Source organism: Thermobia domestica, chromosome 2, assembly GCF_964235325.1.
Source record: "Thermobia domestica chromosome 2, izTheDome1.hap1.1, whole genome shotgun sequence".
Lineage (NCBI taxonomy): Eukaryota > Metazoa > Arthropoda > Insecta > Zygentoma > Lepismatidae > Thermobia > Thermobia domestica.
The window spans coordinates 152,901,916-152,922,347 of NC_137455.1; the positions used below are offsets into that span (position 1 = coordinate 152,901,916).

Consider the following 20,432-nt stretch of genomic DNA (forward strand, 5'->3'; position numbering starts at 1 on the left):
TCTAACAGCTCCTGTGGTGAAGGATCCCACTCTTGCACAAGTACCCAGAACGGTTCAGCAATTAATCGTGGTAAATGTGTTAAAGTTTTTATCCATCGTCCGAGGGCATTCCATGCACCCTCAATGGGATTGAGGTCCAGTGACCACGCTGGCCATTCGAGACGAGTGATGTCTTCATGCTGCAGGTAATCCTTCACCAACTGTGACATATGTGGGCGTGCATTATTATCCATAAAATGAAATTCAGGACCGTATACACCATGAAATAAATACAGTTCAAGAATGACGTTCCTGTACATCTCAGCTGTTTCCTCCCGCTGCTGGAATACATGGTATAATGTACGGGCCTCTAATATGATGCCGCTACATACTGTGACACGAAGGCCCCCATACATGTTTCTTTCAACATTTTGATGGTGGTGGTAACGTGTTCTTGGTGCCCTCCAGACAAACAGATGAGGAGAATCACTCTCCAAATGGGACGAGAGCTAGTATAACTGCAATGATCGTTATTCTTCAAGGGGTTTTAAGACGGAATAACGATCCTCATATGGCGTTGTTGTACGTCAACGACCTCCTGTTTCCACCAACCAGGAAACGATTTTACAGTCGCGACAGAACACTGCGAGGAACATTCAAATTCCTAACCACATCCTGTTGACTTTGACCCATTTCTAGTCTACCAGTGATCCGATCGCACATTACATCATTTACATATGTGTGTTTCTAGAACACATTCACTATGATTGATATGCACTGCATACTACAAAAACTCTAACTCAGTAATTGCGACTTTCTTCCGGTTTCTCGTGTTTTTACGTCATAGAGGGCACCTGTGTCGGCGAATGGACTTGTACCTACGTCATTTCATTTAGGTATGTCAGCCCGATATCTGACATTCACAGGATCAACATGACATAAGGGTAATTTTTGGAAGTTAACATATCCTTAAGTTTTTGAAACGAGTGTATATTGTTGGTCTATGAATTATTGACATTTTACGTTGTATATAGAGTTTAAACTGGCTATCTATATAAAGTTTAGAGTTGTATATGGCTCTTACATAAAAACATGGATGTACGCTAAATATAAGAAAACTTCATTAACTTTTTGTTTTATTTTATTTTTATTTTTATTTTAGGTGATGGGTGCTTGTTGCGAGAACGTAATTGGCTACATGCCAGTTCCTGTTGGAGTCGCAGGTCCTCTCTTGCTTGATGGAAAATTGTATTATGTTCCAATGGCCACAACTGAAGGGTGTTTAGTTGCCAGCACCAACAGAGGCTGCCGTGCAGTCATGAGCACAGGCATCAAGAGTCGTGTAGTATCAGATGGAATGACCCGTGGACCAGTTATCCGATTTCCTACAGTTACAAGAGCTAGGTGTGTTTTTTCCCTTTCTTTCCTCGAAGAAATTAATTAAAGGAATTCTACATATATCGTTGCTAGATACAAACTTTCCACTTTTTTACTGTTAATATGAATTCAAAACTCTGGAATAGTTGTGTATTCAGAAAAATTTCTTAATATCTACCTGTGGATTGTAGAGACAAACAAACAAAATATCTGTGTTCAAAATAAAGTAATTATTTCAGCTTTTTAAGGTACTGACATACGCTGTTCAGCGTAGAAATGAAACTTTTTTCCTAGCCTTTCTACTTGATCATGCATTCTGCCGTACTTCAGCACATTGTATAATGCTCTTCTCGTCCTTTCGTATAGATGGACATTTTTCAATATCTTCAAGTTTAGGAATAGTACAGGGTGGCCCACAAGGTTTTTTTTTTTCTTTTCTTTTCTTTCTTCAATATAGGAATGAGATAGAAACCAATAGTGATACAGATTGGATATTTTAATTTCAAATTCAAGTAGAGATAGTGCTGAAGTATACAAGATATGCCTACAGAAGATCCTCAAAGTGGCTTCCATTCTATTGGATGCAAAACTCACACTCAAGTTCTTCGCATCATTGAAGCACACATGTCGTCATATATTTTCAGAGAGTGTGGGTTTTTGAATGCAGATTGAATTCGTTCTTTCAAATATCATGAATCTTCACGGAAGAAAATTTTTGGTATACCCCAGACAGAAAATTCCATCGGGTATGATCCACAAACAGTTAAACATCACTGTAATTATGGTTATATTTTCTTCACACTGTTCTGTAGATAGTTTTTTGTTCATTGTTTCTCAAATAACTGGCACTAATAGCTACAGGGCTCACATAAACAACAGCTTCAACTCACAAGAGTCTCATCAGTGATAGTGTCAACTGAATTATGGGAACTTCTGGCCTAGTCAAGTAGCGGTTAGTGCCAATTGACTTACGGGCTACATAATATATGGAACACTAATATGTGGAATGATCAGTTAGTATGTGTATATTGTACGCACATGAAGTATTGTCAGAGTAAAATAAGTTCTATGGGCATTAAAATACGTATTTTTTTTCCCTCAGTAGACCTTAAAACACATTAAACAATGATTTTAATGTATATATGCAGAAGTCAAAAATGTACTTCTTTCTTTACAGTGAGGCAATGATTTGGATGCAGGATGCTGCTAATTTTGAGAAAATGAAGGAAAGTTTTGATTCTACAAGTAGATTTGCACGCTTACAAAAACTGCATGTCCGCATAGCAGGACGGCATCTTTTTATCCGATTTGTGGCAAAGACTGGTGATGCTATGGGAATGAACATGCTATCAAAGGTAATTGGAGTAATTGAAATGTCTTTGTAGAAAGGAATATAGTAGAAATTGTATTTACTAGTTTGTCTGGATGTATATATTCATTTATGGATGAAATAAGAGTTTTTTTTTTTAGTTCGTTTATCATTGTTTCTTACTCTCGTTCGAATTTTTAAATAAGTAAGCAGTACTTTGTCATGTATTTTGGTCACCTAGATTTTGAGATTAAACTTTTAGGGAAAGAAATCTTTGCATACTAACTTCTGCCTAAAGTGTGTGAAGAAAATGATCGAGCTCTCCAGCTATGATAATAAAGTCGGTCGCACGTGTAGTGAACACAGTCGTTTACTCTGTGGTTGACAACGTTGATTTTTGTTTGATTGAACCTTAGCCTACGTTGCAACACAGTTCAATAAATTCGATGATCGTGTTTAGATTAATAAAGCATTTTGTACAAAGATATCACTGTTGCTTTTAATGCATAAACAATAAGTAAAATCTTTGAAAATATTTATGCAGATAAGGAATCAGCACTACTTATGTATAAAGCACATCCTTATTTTTCCGAAAGGATCTATTCGAAATCTCAAATGGTGCAACACAGTAGATATGGTACTGATACCACGCAATGCGCGAAAACAGAACAGTAGGAAGAAAGTCCACTCCCAGCCATTTGTTTTGATTGTATCACTGCAAAGCGTCACTCGTACCTCGGGTGTTTCAACAGCAGTACTGCTTTACGTAGAAAATTAGTCTTTAAATCATACTTCCACCTCTAACGTACTTTTTTAAACCGACTTTGGTATTTTAAATACCCGGTTATTGCTCTCTAAGGACAGTGTTCGGCAAACTTCTTTATCCAACTTCTTACAGGTTTTATGATTATTATTTCCTTTCCGTAAGCTTTAATGTTAATTTAGAACGATTTTTAATGAATTGTCTTAATTCAATTTTCTTAAAACTTTGATATTGTACTCATTGTATGAAGTCTAGTTTCTAGTGAGATACGAAGTTGACGTCTTCAGCCGGATCCATTTTTATCACTAAATCGAATAAACCTTTTGGGCAAAGATACACATTATACATGGCAAAACTGAACTTAATTTCGCCATGGAACACTAAGTTGACCATCTCTGCAACTAGACATGACCATTTTCCATTTAATTTTAGACCTATAAAACCAAATGCGAGAATTACGTTTGCTTTTGTAAAAGATGGCAATTTGCTTGGGTTGAAACTATTATTGCCAAGTTTCTTTTCTTTTTTTCTTTTTTTTTAATCCCAGTACGTACTTTATTAAATTTACTCCTATTGAATCTGGTATTTAAAATGGCCGAATGAGTGATTTCGTGGATGAGCCATATGATGCAAGATCAATTTTAGCTTTAATGTATGAGCTTTCCAAATTCTGTTTGAATAAATTACAGTGTCCAAGAACAACATTAGAAGGAAGACAGAAACGATTAGAATATAAGAAAATAAAAATTACGATGAAGGAAATCGTTATTCAGTAATTAGAGTTTACCTGTGGTGTGTAGAGTTACAAGTTCAATGCGTGCAGGTACATGAATTTTCTCGGAACGCTCGGATCTGAGAAATGAAACATCAAGAAATTACGTTTTAATGAATCGTAAATAGAAAGCGATTTTACACAGATTTATCAATTCCATCGTGTTTATCATTATATAACGTTATACTTGATGAGTGGAAAGTGACTAACTTGCCTTGTCAGTCTCGTAGAACAAAGTAACATTGTTCTTACATTCTACCTAAAGAAACTCCATAGAAAATTCAGAAAGCTAATAAAGAAGTAAAAAGAAACCGTTATGACTAAAATCGGTGAAATGTTTTCTCTGGTGCTGAGGTTTGTAGTCTTTGAGGCCATTTGATGGCAGAAACCGCTTGCGTTAATATTCACGAAATTCACCTGGTTTTATTGCACTCCGTCATTTCACCAATTATTTAAGTACTCGTATGTTGTAATTACTATCATTTCATTGAGCTTAGTTGACGAATTGTGAAATGCTAACTTAAGATTTATTTTTACTTTAAAAAAAAAAAAAATGAACATAGTGCAAATAATGTTTTACCATATTTTGCATGTACGCATATCAATATCTTATGCATTGGAACGTAGGAGACGCGTGGTATCTACTGAAACCAAGTTCGAAGGACATGTAGTACATAAAAATTCTTTTTGGCATGTTGTAGTTAATTTATAAAATCGTTTTTTGTATATTTATTTTGAATAAAAATCTTCCCAAAAATAAACCAAATCGTATCAAAAGGCTCATAAGCTCTAATACAATTAATTCAAATATTTGTGTCAAGAATTATCAAGGTTATACTACTAACCGTGGTCAAATCGTCCAGCATTTCCGTTTCCCAATCTTCCATATATTGTTCTAATTATTAGAAATCCTCGATGAGAATGTACTGTAGAGTAAATTAATAAATCGTACATTCTACTGTTTATACATTTTTACTCTTTCACTTGTTCCAGGGGACTGAAATCTCATTGCAATATGTCCAACAGATTTTCCAAGATATGGAAATTCTCAGTCTCAGTGGGAACTTCTGTACTGACAAGAAGCCAGCTGCAGTAAATTGGTGAGTTTTGATTGCGTTGAAGGAAGTTGATTCATTATATGAAGGATAACATTTGCTATCCAGATTTTCTGAGTGTATTATTTGCATGGAAAACAAACAATTGTAGGTAGAAATTTAAAATGCAAGTCTCGTAAAATTATACATGATAAAACTCCATTTTAACACGCAATTCTTTTTATTACCAGATATATACAACATAATACCCAAGTAAATGAAAAAATAAAAAATAAACATTTAAATGTAAAGTGTTTTTTTTAATTTTTTATTTTATTTTATTTTATTTATTTATTTATTTTTTATTTTTAGAACCGTGAGAATGGGCATAACTTTGATTATAGTAAGTCATTACGTTTTTTGCTTGCAGGATTGAAGGCAGAGGGAAATCTGTTGTTTGTGAAGCTGTTATTCCAGCAAAAATAGTTACCGACTTGTTGAAGACATCTGTACAGGCTCTGGTGGATGTAAACATTACTAAAAATCTTATGGGATCTGCGATTGCTGGTAGCATAGGTGGTTTCAATGCTCACGCCGCGAATCTGGTGACAGCTATTTTTATCGCTACAGGACAGGTATTATTTTTGCTTTGTGAAAGTTCTTCATACTTTAACATTGTAGTAAAGGAAAGGGTTTATAAAGTAAAAAATAAAAAGAAGATAAAGAAGCTTGCATAAGACTTAAGAATGCATTTCATAAAATTACGTATTTGCATTTACAAAACTTGTCATCGTAGCTGAGTTTATACTTAGGTATCATGAGTTGCAAATTGTTGCTACATATTATTGTTCCATAAAGACTTACTTAGCCGTAGGTTGTTTCTGAGATTCAGAGGAGTATATTATGCACTAAACTTCTTGCTTAATTTTTGAGATACTTTTCTCCTATACTCCCTTTTTAAATTTGATGTCGTGTGAGTGGGTGGAAACTGCTATATTTTCTTCATGTAAAAGCAGGGTGACTATAAATGATTCATCTGGTTTGAAAGGGCTTATTAAAAATATATAACATATACAATAACGAACGATATATGAAAATATACAGAAACTGTGCAAGTTTCGAGTATAATGTTACAAATGTTCGATGTAGCTCTTTTCGTCAGACGAAACAGATGTGATAATATAGTTCACTCCGCTCGTGTTCTAGGATATCCCTACTAATGATTGTAAATGCATCTCTAATACAATCCTGAAGCTTGACCAAAGTTGTTGGTAGTGGAGGCACATATACTGTGTCTTTTACATGCTCTCAAAGAAAGAAATCACAAGCTGTTAGAACGGGAGATGTAGGGGGCCATGGGAAAAGCGCTAAGTCATCTTCTGCACATTGCCTAATCCAATGGAGTGGGAGTTCTTCGTCAGGTAGCACATAGATGTGTGTCGTGTGACGAAAGAAAGCCCCATTAAACATTTGTAAGAGTATGCCTGAAACTTGGACAGTTCTATATATTTTCATTGGTATTGTGTTATACATTTTTAATACAGTCCTTTCAAACCTAATTAATATATTGTTGGTTTCCATTACAACTTAAATGCATTGCACTTCAGACATTTACTCAATGTGCATAAAACAAAAATGAAAATGAAATGAAATCCCTAATTTAACGTCCCACGATTATTTAACTTGTAGCCCTGTAAGGTAAAGGATACGGATGGTTCATGAAAGTAAACAATTATGAAAGAAATTATGAAATGAAAACGTGGAAGGAAACGAAAAATCCGATCGACACAATACTGTCCATTGTAAGCTCACATGGTCTGGAATTTAACCACGATCTCGTCGTACCACTAAGCCACCGTGTTGTACAATATGCAAGAGAAAATAATTTTTATAACTCTATGTGCGCGATAAAACTTCGAATTAATTTACTTACTTATCTTATTCTAATTTCCAAGAATCGACACGCAACATGATCTTTTCAACGGACACTGAAGGTTTTTCCTTACATCCTCCCGCTCTATATAATATATTATGTATATTTTCATCTAAGTTTTATCTTATGAAGTAATGTTTGTGATTTTCAGGATCCAGCTCAGAATGTTGGCAGTAGTAACTGTATGACTTTGATGGAACCATGGGGTGAAGATGGCAAAGATCTCTACGTCTCGTGCACCATGCCTTCTATAGAGATAGGAACGGTTGGTGGAGGGACTGTATTACCTCCTCAGGCTTCGTGTTTGGAAATGTTAGGTGTAAGAGGTAAATAATAGTAATAATAAGCAAATCGCAAGTGTTAAGCAGGATAGACAGAATGTATGTCGAGTTTGTCCTTACATTTGTGTATTCTCTTAATTCGTGCAGTCTGCCCAACGTTCTTTCACGATCGGGCATACTTGACTAATGCCAGTGGATGTACAGTAAGGGACACTTCTGGATGGTACACCCATATGGAAATTTACGGCAAAAGTGTACCATCCAGAAATGTCCCTTACTGTACAAGCACCATCTGACAATTACACCACCACCATTACCAGAATAGTACAGTTAATAAAATAATAATAAAAACCGTACTCGCATTAACTTCTGACGTTACTATCATCATCGGAAAGCATATAGACCTATATTTTACACGTGAAAGAGAATTTGCAATTGAATTAAATAGAAAAAACATCAGTATTTGTTTCAGCTTTGCTTTATTACAGAGATTGTTGCTTAACTAGCTGTTCGAAGATAGATAAAAACGCTGATGAAATATTTTCACCTAACGAATGACTGGAGAAACATGTAATTTAGGATATTCAAAAAAAATACGTTTGTCTTGAATAATTCCAAAGTTAAATTAAATTAAGAAATAATAAAAAATCATTAGGTATTGATGTAGCAGTCTTCTTACTAAAGAGCTAATTGTAATTATTTCACAACATTAACTATGTATTGAACACTGTAGCCACAAATTTTAGTTCAGAACATGTAGAGACAAAATTTTGTTACAAGCAAAAATGCTTATTTTTTATTTTTGTTTAATACTTTTATTTTTGTAATTAATGAATTAATTAATTTTTTTGACTAGGTCCAAATGCAGAGTGTCCTGGAGAAAATGCTAATACACTTGCAAGGATAGTTTGTGGCACTGTGTTGGCAGGAGAACTGTCTCTAATGGCAGCTCTTGCAGCAGGTCATTTAGTGAGGAGTCATTTGCGCCACAACAGGTAATTATTCTTATGCGTTCTTCTTAGGTTTTAGAGATATATACACGTTACGTATTAGTCTATCAGCTTGGAAAAAATTAATGATCATGCCATTGGTAAAAAAAAAAATGTGTCCACGCTTACATAAATTTCCGATTGCTATTTTTTATACTAATTTGAGGATGTTGAATCTAACGAAAGTATTTTTAAAAATATCCGTCCATTGGAACACGAGGAAGATACACATGTTGAGGAAGATACACATGTTGTTAAGAAAAAATAATAATAAGTGTCCAAAAGAATTTTGGTCAAATATATTTGTGTAAATTGGTAATAAAATAGCAAGAATAAACACATAATCTATAATTACCATTGGAATTTACGTCAAATAAGAAATTACATTTGTATTTTTTTTAAAATTTAATGTAATTTATTGTGTGATTCGATGTTTTAATGCAATGATTTTCAACACCGATATGAGTTACAAAACACAAAATTCGGGCCCACTTGGATTTTCAACATTTTTACTTTTCGCTGTACTTCAATATGTGAAATTTCAAAATCAATTATATATATAAGATAGATGTTTATTCTGGCTTACTTACCTTTACCGTGTACCAGCACGGAGGTTGTAGCTAGGAAAACAGCAGCATTAACCCATCGTTTTCTGTAAAGAATTATATATAATAAAATAAGAAATGAATATAAATAATTTAAAGATAAAGAAGAAGAAATCATTATGAATAAAATAATTAATAAAATGAGGAAATAAATAAACAAAGATTAAGCTATACTAAAATATATGTGTGTGAAATGAATATTATGAATTTATATAGATATTCGAAGAAAAGAATGTCTACATAAACTTAACCTAACAGCCATATGAAGTTAACTTAACCCAAGCTAATAGAAGTGTAGGAAGCTAACCGAACATAAGTTAATACTTACCTGGTATGCAGAAACATTTTACAGGAACCATCTTAGAAACATCGTGAATATCTTGGGATATATCTGTAGCTGAAAAAATGTATATCTCATAATCTTAGTACTGGTGTTTTGTCTTATTTTATTATTTAATCTTATTTACGTTTTAATAATAATGTTTATTATGTTTAAATTCCAAACCTTAATGTCATAATGCGGTTAGTGAATGCTTGTTCAAACAGTAAAAATTCTGCTGATTCTGTTATACTGCCTGTTGGTTTTTAGGGCGAAGACATCATCTTCACCGAACTTGGTAAAATGTTGTCAGATGCGAATATTTGTATGGCGATCTAGAGCTAAGGGTCGCCTCGCAGATTAGTATCAATTGTAGCTTTACATGGGGTGATTCAATTAACTTAAATGTATTTGTACTAGGGATGGCCAGATCCAGATCCACTTGGGTCCGGATATCCGGACACTGGATCCGGATCCGAAACTCTGTGTCAGAAAATTCGGATGTTCCGAATCAGCAAAGTTTTCGAAATTATTGACAAAGTGATTTTCAATCCTATGCTTAAAATAAGATTTTAAGACACTTGTGGTATGTGATCGGAAACAGCCTTGCGTTCTCTTCATTCTGTTGATATTTGGTTTTTGTGTCTTAATAGGTCACAATTACTCCAAATTTGATTGACTAAAACTGTCGACTTTCGTGAGGGCAATCTCAGTCAGATTCGATTCTACCTTGGAGTTCGCAAAATGCCGTAAAATCACCTGCGATGATCTCACACGTTCGCGTTTCTGATCCGCGTTCAAACATTTCGGAATCCATATCGCAGAAAGCTTGAGCATGTCCAACTGATCATGGATTATTGACCCAACACGTTCATTGGATATGTGCACTTCGTGAGCTATCTCCTGAAGCGAAATCCGTCTGTTGCTCAAAATCAGGTCATGAATCAGGTCCACTTTTTCCGGAGTTGACACTGACACTGGCCTGCCACACCTATCACCATCTTCTGTTGAAAATTCACCACGCTTGAAGTTCGCACACCATTTCTTCACAGTAGAGTATGAAGGGCACTGTCCACCCATTGTGTCGAGCATGCAACCATGGATTTCCTTGGACGACTTCTGTTGCAGGAAGAAGAACTTCATTACACCTCGCAACTTCTCTTTGGTGAATTTGACATCTGGCTCCGCCATGGTTCATTCAATTACCTGTAAAATAAAAACAGTTCATGGTAGAATCGTAAAATTTGACATGACATCAATTACATCAGGGTAGTACATTCGGAAGTGGGTCGGGCCGAGAACTTATCAGCCGACCCTCGTATGTCCAGAAATGCATTTCGAACGGTTCAGCCGTTTTGCCGTAATTCGATCACAAACAACAACCTTTTCATTTTTGTATTAGACTAGCCTGTCTATACAACTACTGACTTGAGATGAAAGTGGCATACTCGTAGTACGTTTAAAGAAGACTAAATGATGAGGTGTGCGCAACAGTGGTCTAACCCCGAAAAATGTGAAAATGAGATTTTGATGTCATCTCTTGTCATTTAAATTGAAGTGTTTTCCCGCTATCTGAGTTAGATAAAATTCACCTAGTAAGTTTTATGTATATTTTATACATATGGATGTTTTAGTTCTGGGTCTGAATCTAAGGCATAAAATATTCAAAACAGGAGTCCGAATCTGAACTCCGAAATTTCGGATTCGGATATCCGGATCCCGATTCAAGATCCAAAATTTCGGATCCGGTTCCGTTTGGCCATCCCTAATTTGTACAAGACCTTGCCATACGTTATATGGGTTTCGAACTGGTTTCAGCGATGGGCGGCTGACCTCGTTCACTTGGACGTCGCCATGTGAGGAGTGAAGAAGGAGCAGGTCAAATCCAATATAACTATATTTATACATACCGGTACGCGCCCATGAGGTTCTTGGAAAAGTAATCTTAAATGTGGGATATAAATAAAGTTTGTAACTTTGAAGTAATTTTTCTCCGGACTCTATAGACAGTTATGTTTGAAAATAGTTCCATTGCATACACCATCTTCAAATTAGTGTAAAAATAAAATTAAAAATGGATCAAAGCCTAGATGATTTTACTATATCCTAAGCGGTACCTCAAAGAATCCGACTCTGAAGTCATTTTTCTCGTGACCTCATGGACGGATATGTTTAAAAGTAGTTTCATTGGATTCAGCACCCTCAATTTAATGTAAAAGTGCAATTATCTATCTTTTAATAGTGGCGAAAAAGAGTTTAGAATCTATAATCCATTTCTGGCTATTATTATAGATTGATTGAATGATTTACAGTTCGTGTCCATCACAGCATTCGAAAAAGTTAATCCCCTCCTCCCCCTCCCCCAAGTTATGACTAAATTAGTAATTTTACTCTAAATGCTTTCACCTTAGTGAATATTTCAGTCTTACACAAACTGTTACATGTGTATTTACTTTCGACATGCTATTTTGTATTTTAATGTCCCTGATTATACATACACCTCCAGCATGTTGCGAACGCTGTACACTTTCTGAGAAATTCGTTTTCTAAAGAACTGTATAAAAGTCAAAGCACGTGCAATCTAATTAGTAGAACCTATTAACATTCATTTTTTTAAAGTTTAAAACAAATAAAATGTGCTGTTTCTGGCCATTTTGGGACACCAATCGAGTGTAAATTTGAAATTCGCATCTTAAGCATACTGTGTGATGGTGGGATCTTAATGATGCAAGTTTAAACAAAATAACTCATATTTGGGATCGAAGTTAATGGGTTAAGAATAAATCGTGATTAGCACTAGAACAAAAAATAACAATGGCTTTCAATGTCGCTCGAAAATTTGTTATTAAAATGATACATCATATGCTATGGTTTCCATTTAAACCATTTGCGTAAAATTCAAGATGCGGACATCATTATAATTTGTCCCCAAATATTTCCCTCATCCCTTTTTCCCACCTACATTTTACTTCGGTTATATTTTGCAATGTTTCCACACTTTTGGACCACAATGTATGTCAAAAATATAGTATCTAACCCTCACATTCGGAAAATGAATTTTCGTATGTAAACTGCTTATCAAAGGTAAGTAGACATATGTCCAGAGTTTTATAAAAAAAAAATCGCTTTTTAGGAGGGAAGGGACTGGAGAATTTCTGTACTTTTTCTTCTTTTTTTAGTATATAAAAATAACAACGTTGTCTGTCTCATCGTAACGGGAAAAAATCGAACCGTTTGAAATAAATTATGTTATTTCATTCCGATTCAAATACGCATTCTAACGAGGATGGGAAACAGAGTTTGCCATAAACATATTCTTCCCGTGCTAAGAACAGTCACTTCAGTTAGTTAATAAATAGAAACGAAAATGAAACATATATATTTAAATATGCCATTCTTTATTAGAAACACCTGACTACTATAATATATTACATATTGTACTATTATCTTTTGTCGTACTAAGTGCAGAAATATTTATATTCATGTACAATTCATGATGATATGCAAGTTTACCTTTGCTTTAAAGCAAAGATATTCGGTATGAAAAAGTTATGATGAAAGGACAATAAAATGTATTCAGTTGGTCGGCGCGAATTTTGTCGAGGAATGTGAAGCTTAAAATATATACGTGTATAAAACGATAATCATGACTATTGTGCTGTATGTTTGCGAAACACTGTCGCTTATTTTGCGGGAAGAACGCAGATTGAAAGCATTTGAGACGAAAATCCTGAGACGAATATTCGGAGCGAAGAGGAACGAGAATGAGGAATGGCGGAAACTTCATAACGAGGAACTGCCTAATTTATACCATTTATCAAACATTGTTAGAGTTGTCAAGGTGGGCAGGTCATGTAACCAGAATGGAAGTAAAAAAGCTTTCAAAGTTTTAATTGGAAATCCAATTCTTAAACGATAATTAGAAAGACCTAAACGCAGATGGAAGGCAATATTAAGATGGATCTCTTAGAAATAGAAATGCGAAGTAGAAACTGGATCCAGTTGACTAAAGACAGAAGTCAGTGGAGAGCTTTTATGAACGCAGCATTGAACCTCCGTGCTGTATATGCCATAGAGTTAGTTCGTTAATTAGTTCTTTATAAACAGAGTTTTAAAAACTTTTGCAGTTTGCAAAATGATAACATGTTCCACACGTGCATATTTTATTTTGGTTGTTCACTGATTAAGATGCTTAAAAAATATACTAAGATTACTATACAGTACTTTTTTTGTCCAATTATTGTGAATTGAATTCGCGAAATCACCCCGCCCGCCCTTAGATGTTAAAAGGACAATAATGTACTGTTACTGAGTAACTGCCCGTGAGAGAAACACCTTGCGAAAGACACAACATAAATATCGGGAAACTCCGATTTCTCTTTTATTCTAACATTACCTAATAATAATAATAATAATAATAATAATAATAATAATGATAATAATAATAATAATAATAATAATAATAATAATAATAATAATAAAACAGAAATGCCTCAAGTTAACAAATAAAAAGGAATATAAGTGTTATTGTTTTGAAAACGACTACCAATTATTCAAATTAAAAGAAAAAAACGATTTAAATAAAAATAGCAAAGAAATGATATATTTAAAAAATATCGTGATTTTTTTTTTTCAAACCTGTACAGGAGCAGAATGCCATTATCTGTTTTCTTTCATAACTGTCATTTTACTTTTCATTTTTATTTATTTTATTTTATTTTTAATTAAACAATATGTATGATCTGTCAGGAAAGTAAATGTACACCTATTTTTCGAGTCTGGCATTCCTGCGCTCCATCCGTGGAGAGTATGAGAATTAAATCAATCAAATGTTTACTGAGGGGCAAAAAGAAAAACTTAATCTGAATAAGACATTGCAGAGGGGCACAAGCTGTGAATACGAATAGTGCATTGTGTAAATAAAGGACGACACCGAAAGAGAAAGCCAGAAACAGCTTTTAAACTTACAAAAAAAGAGTAAAAATTGTCGAAGTGGGAACATAAAACACAAATACAACAAATACGCCGACAACTAAACGATCACCATGCCATGATCTTGGTGTAGTGGTTAAGGTGCTGGCTTACAAATGCAAAGGACGCAAGTTCGAATCCTCGGCGAGGACATTTTAAAAATTTTTGTTAATAATACATACAACTCATGAGAGATGGTAAAAGAGGTCGTATTTAGTTTTTCGTAGCAATTTTTATTGGTAATGTTTAGTACTGATAATACTTTTTGTCTTTGCGTATTGCTTTTATTCTTTTCTTCATTTCCAAAGAGAAGAATATCCGAACAAATGCCACCAAAATTCCTCATATTTTGAATGTAAACGCCATTTGCAATTAGTGAAGAATAAAAATTGAACGTTCCGATGTAGCTGCAAAAAGTAAAAAGAAAAACATGGAAGTGGACCATACTCATGGTTATTAAAAATACAATTTCTACATGCCTTACACCTCCCGACCACGTTTCTACGTTAGCAAGTAAGAGGTTTGTGTTTAGGTTAGGTTGGTCAATACGTTTTGCAAAGGGGCCCGGTTTAGCTCTGACGCACCATAGGTGCGAGAAGGGAGAAAAACACTTTTTCTCTCTCCCTCTGAGTGTCTACTTATCTATCTATTTGTATATATATAACGCTATTTGTGAATGCCATAACCACCCTAATTTTCAGCGGATTGAGACGAAACTTGGCACAAACATTAATTGTTGAAATATCTTGATGAGTTCGTTAACCAGAATAATCAGATGAAAATGTTCAAAATGGTGGCCCTTCAAACTCTTAAAAAGTTCCAAGGGAACCAAATTTCGCCCATAAATAGGTATTCAGAAAGTTTGAATAAATTTTCCTCTTTTACTGAAATATTTGTGTGCAGAAACTTATTGAAATATTGGACCCGATTAATCGCCTAAAGAAGGTTCACGCCCTTTCGCTACGGTCAGGGTTTTTTTTTTTTTTTTTTTTTTTTTTTTTTTTTTTTTTTTTTTTGCAGGAGGGGGTTATTTTCCTATCAGAACCAGATGATTGTTAGTGATGATATGAAATTACACATTGAAAGTGAAGTAACTTGTGTAACGTGTTATTTGAAAGAATAATATAATAAATGTGCATTCCTCTAACACAGAGAACTGTAATTCATGTATTTCGAGTTCGGGAGCCTGAATGGCGAGGAGTGTTATTTGATTTGCTTTTTAGTAACACATTGCATTGCAAATAAAGGTAGGCAACATTAGTGGTAAGTAAAATAATAATAATAATAATAATAATAATAATAAAAGGTGTTGTTTGTGGCAAGGTAATATCTTAATCAATTCTTCTTCAAACGTAATGATTGTAACGCCATATCTCCCTTACAAACAAAATATTAGCAATTTATATCGAGAGAACGAGAAACTGTAGAGCGATTGGAGCAACGTTGGACAGTATGCACTCATAGTACTCAGAAAAGTAAGCGATTTCAATGCAAAAGGAACGAAGAGTCATTGTCATGGGTAGTCATGGGGCCACGGCAGAGCACTCTTTAGGCAAAGTGTCAATAACTTATATCGAGAGGTGATACTGGGATGGGACCAACTTTGGACACCGTGGACCCATAAAGCGCATCGAAAAAAATAGGGGGGGGGGCGCCAGCCAGCCTTACTTATTTCCACATAATAATATAAAATTATGTTGTCGAAATACACACACGAGTTAGCTACTAATATTTCATATTATTATTATTATTATTATTATCGACAGCGTCTTTTCATTACGTGTGCGTGTTTGACATGAAGCCAAAGAGAAGATCCATCATTCGTAGAAAGAATAATAGTCAGTTACTTTAACTGTGAACGACAGCGAAAAATACGAAAAGAGTGGACTACCTGTAGCGTAAAGAAGCAATATTTTCTCTCAAATGGATAAAAAATCAAGCCGAGATTAATTCGAACTCGCATGGACGGCGCGAAAAGCCAGTGCTTTGTCCACTTTTTTTTTTTAACTGACTCACTGAACGTGTTTCAGTCACGTACTTATTGCTAATTTTACTTGCTTCACTCGTTTAACTTGCTTTTTCTAATAACTTATAACGACAGAGACTCGAACAGAGAAACATCGAGAACAGTTAAAAATCATAGATGCTCTCCCGCCGGGAATCGAACCCGGAACTCCATACACCAAAGGCGCACGTGCTAGCGACTAGACCAACGGGAAGGGCACCACTCTCTCCCTGTGTCGTTTGGGATTTCGACCACTGTCTTGCCAGCTATCACTTCTGTGGGTTGTATACTATGATCACATGTTTCTTCTCTGCTGCAAGAGTAAAACCTACATTATATGTAATACATGAGGTATTTAGACCTACATGCTCTTCATATAATGTAATAAAAGGGTCATGCTGGGAATAAGAAAAAGAACATTCCTTGGACAAAACGGAAACTATTGGCATCAGAAATATTTATCTACGAGGCATGCGCAGTAGTATATTTCAGAATAGTTACTGTTTTGTTCAGTAAACGAAGAAAGGGGTATAAAAAAGCAAATATGTCGCGTCAACGAGATCGACCAGATTTGACAGGGGCGGAAGCAGATGTATAGTAATACAACAACTTCGCTCAGTTGATACGAGCCGGTTGATATCACTACCCGAGTTGGTCTTCTGCTTGGGCTCAAGAATTCGACCGTGCAGGTCTCAGCCTTAATTTTAAGAACTACAGTATAATTTTAAGTACTACAAGAAAAATACCTTTGACTCGACTCGGATTGAACTCGAGTCGAGTCGAATTTTGGCTCGACTCCTGCTCATCCCTATTTGTATTTGTATTTTGTTTCCACTTCAACAATTTCTACTTTTTTTGATTCGTTTACCTATTGTTTCTGGATTTCTCTGTCGGTGTCGTCCTTTATTAACACCATGCACTATTCTTATTCCCAGCTTGTGACCCGCTTCAATGTCTTATTCAGTTTAGACTTTTCTCCTTACATTGACTTGACATGTGATTGATTTAATTCTCACTTTCCGCGCACGACCGATGAAAATGTTTTATTATTATTATTATTATTATTATTATTATTATTATTATTATTATTATTATTATACTATTGAACTTGCACGGCGAAATTGCTGTATAATACGATATCATTTCAGTAATTTTATTCCATTGTATGTTATTTAATTTATTAATGGGCACTAAATTGTCTCCAGATCAATGAATAAATTAACTACGGCATGCACTTTGGTGGAAATATCATTACATGAACATGTTTGGAACGAACCAATAATCTTATTGCAATGATATTTCCACCAAAGTGCATGCCGTAGTTAATTTATTCGTTGATCTGGAGACAATTTAGTGCCCATTAATAAACTAAATAACATACAATGGAGTAAAATTACAGAAATGATATCGTATTATACAGTAATTTTGCCGTGCAAGTTCAATAGTATAATAATAATAATAATAATAATAAAACATTTTCATCGGTCGTGCGCGGAAAGTGAGAATTAAATCAATCTCATGTGAAGTCAATGTAAGAAGAAAAGCCTAAACTGAATAAGAGATTGAAGCGGGTCACAAGCTGGGAATAAGAATAGTGCACGGTGTAAATAAAGGACGACACCGAAAGAGAAATCCAGAAACAGCAGGTAAAAGGAGAAAAAAGAGTAGACATTGTTGAAGTGGAAACATAAAATACAAACACGAATAGGGATGAGCACAAGTCGAGCCAAAATTCAATTCAGCTCGAGTACAATTTGAGTCGAGTCAAAGGTAATTTTCTTGAATTGAGTTCCGAGCCAAGTCGCTGTTTTCGAGGTCTAGTTTCGAGTTGAGTTGAGTTTGATAATGGCTCTCTCGCTCGTTCAGCTCGTTTTAACTCGTTTTGAAATATTGGCCTGATCAGACTGGAAAGCAAAAGCCATGAGAAATGTAAGCAGTAATGTGGAATACTTTTAGTGTTGCTCACGACAGAGGTGCGTCTCATCTCGTAATTTTAGTGCATCTCGTGGGGCAATTTTAGTGTATCTCGTCTCGTCTAGATAACGAGAAGACAAGAGTTTATTATTATTATTATTATTATTATTATTATTATTATTATTATTATTATTACGAGACAGCCTCAAATATCGTAATCACCAATATAAGTATATACTGTAGTTCTTAAAATCAAAGCTGAGATCTGCACGGTCGAATTCTTGAGCCCAAGCAGAAGACCAACTCGGGTAGTGATATCAACCGGCTCGGCTCGTATCAACTGAGCGAACAGCTCGAGTCGGCTCGATTGGGGTGAGCCGATGACCCGAGCCGGCTTAGTTGGAACAAGCCATCGACTCAGCTCAATTGAGCCGATGGCTCGAGCTTTCTCGGTTGGGATGGGTCACCTACTCGGCTCATGTGAACCGGTTCGAGCCAGCTAAGGTGAAACTAGTTCATCAGCACGTTTCGACTCAGCTCAACTAAGCCGATGGCTCAAATCGGCTCGGTGTGGTGAGCTGTTGGCTCGGCTCACTTCTCGATTCGGTTCGATATTGAATGAGCTGTAAGCCGAGCCGCTCGAGCCGTTGAGAAACCCAAACCCGGTCCCAGCTGTTTTGAATATGTTTGGATGAAGCCTATAACTTTTAACAATTTTTTGCTCGAGCCCAAATACTTGCCCCTTCGGAACTCAAACCCAGAACGTGACCGATGTCCTTGCCTCCTGAAGACTTCCAGACGACCGAGATCGACAGTCAATTAGCTTTTACTATTCAGATACAAACCGTGATTATACATGGAGTTGATATAATAATAATAATAATAATAATAACAACAATAATAATAATAATAATAATAATAATAATAATAATAATAATAATAATAATAGTTTTAAACTTGCCCTGAAATTTGGCAAAACTTACTTAAAAGTAGATATTTCGGGGAAAGGGTTCCGTACCTTCAAGACACGCCTCTGCAACTACCAACATTTTAAACTAGAACCTTTTATTGAAGTTTCATGTAGAAAGTATGTTTTGAGGAAAATAACTGTAATAAATATAACTGAATATCACGCGACAGTAAGGCATATAATAAACTAATTTTTAGAATATGCAGAGGTAAATATAAAAGCTTTGCTACAAAAATACCTACACAGAGCATAATTCAGTGAGCTCTGAAATACAATGTAACGAAATAGCCTATGAGATTCAGTCTACAGAGCGTGTGGACTTTGTGGTGGACAAACACCGTGCTCGTGGGTTTTCTCGGGGTTCTCCCGTTTCCTCCCACTTTCTTCATTCCACCATTTCACTCATCTCTCACCATCACCGTCTCCTTTAGTCTAACCGGCATAACCGTGGGACGTAAAGCTTAAAGATTTCATTTCATTTTCAGTCTACAGAGCAATTGTTACTTAAAGAATTGACATACACTATTTCGAGAATCGAGACAAGACGGGAAATGTTTACGATACTTTTCGTCTCGTCTCGATTCTCATCTCCAAAGAGAGACGAAAATTTTGATTTAGCCCTGACCCGTCTCGAATGTAAAATGTTAATTCTCATGTTATTTTATTTGTTTTAGAAACGAGATGAGAAACTCCTCTTCTCGTGAGCAACATTAAACCAAACCGAAATATTCTTTCCAAATGTCACGTTTCTCCTTGTAATGGTATGACCTGAGCGATAATTTAGCTTCTAGCTTTTAATCTTCTACGAGATAATAATAATTATTATTATTACTATTATTATTCCTGAAGATTTGATAGTTCAAGCATTGAAACATCCGAGTATTCAAATATCTGAATATAATAAAACGTATGTTATCGCTGATCAATCGCCATCAAAAATTCTAAAGTAAGAAAAAAAAAATTGCAACGTGCATTCGCAGAAGCACCTTGACCACAGAACCGCGATCGCTACGCGGTAAACGATCCGTCTTTAGTCTGGTTACGTTAGGTTTCTTTGTCTCCGCTTGCAAACTTGTATGTTACATTTTTCGATTCAAAATGTCTTTCGTATTTCTTTTATGAAGTCGGCAAAGTTTATATTAATAACTTGAGTTTTTCTTAAACCACTGGTTCACAAGTTCGTTCTTTCTCCACATGAAACTACAAATATG

General features: G+C 35.2%; 2 protein-coding genes across 5 annotated transcripts in view; one reads left to right on the forward strand and one right to left on the reverse strand.

Moving 5' to 3' along the window:
* The window catches only part of Hmgcr (HMG coenzyme A reductase), a 514,078-nt gene that overhangs the window by 489,290 nt on the left and 4,356 nt on the right, over positions 1-20,432 (forward strand). For all 4 annotated transcript variants that reach the window (XM_081747341.1, XM_081747354.1, XM_081747347.1 and 1 more), the window contains 6 exons: positions 1,142-1,383; positions 2,534-2,711; positions 5,194-5,300; positions 5,665-5,869; positions 7,319-7,493; positions 8,305-8,443. In XM_081747341.1, the coding sequence (XP_081603467.1) occupies positions 1,142-1,383; positions 2,534-2,711; positions 5,194-5,300; positions 5,665-5,869; positions 7,319-7,493; positions 8,305-8,443 (1,046 nt within the window). The remainder of the gene's footprint in view (positions 1-1,141; positions 1,384-2,533; positions 2,712-5,193; positions 5,301-5,664; positions 5,870-7,318; positions 7,494-8,304; positions 8,444-20,432) is intronic.
* On the reverse strand, positions 8,454-11,830 carry LOC145676562 (protein GVQW3-like). Its single transcript, XM_081747400.1, has 2 exons — positions 9,371-11,830; positions 8,454-9,089 (listed from the first exon to the last, which is right to left on the reverse strand). The coding sequence occupies exon 1, from the start codon at positions 10,550-10,552 to the stop codon at positions 10,022-10,024; it is 531 nt and encodes a 176-aa protein (XP_081603526.1). The 5' UTR covers positions 10,553-11,830; the 3' UTR covers positions 8,454-9,089; positions 9,371-10,021.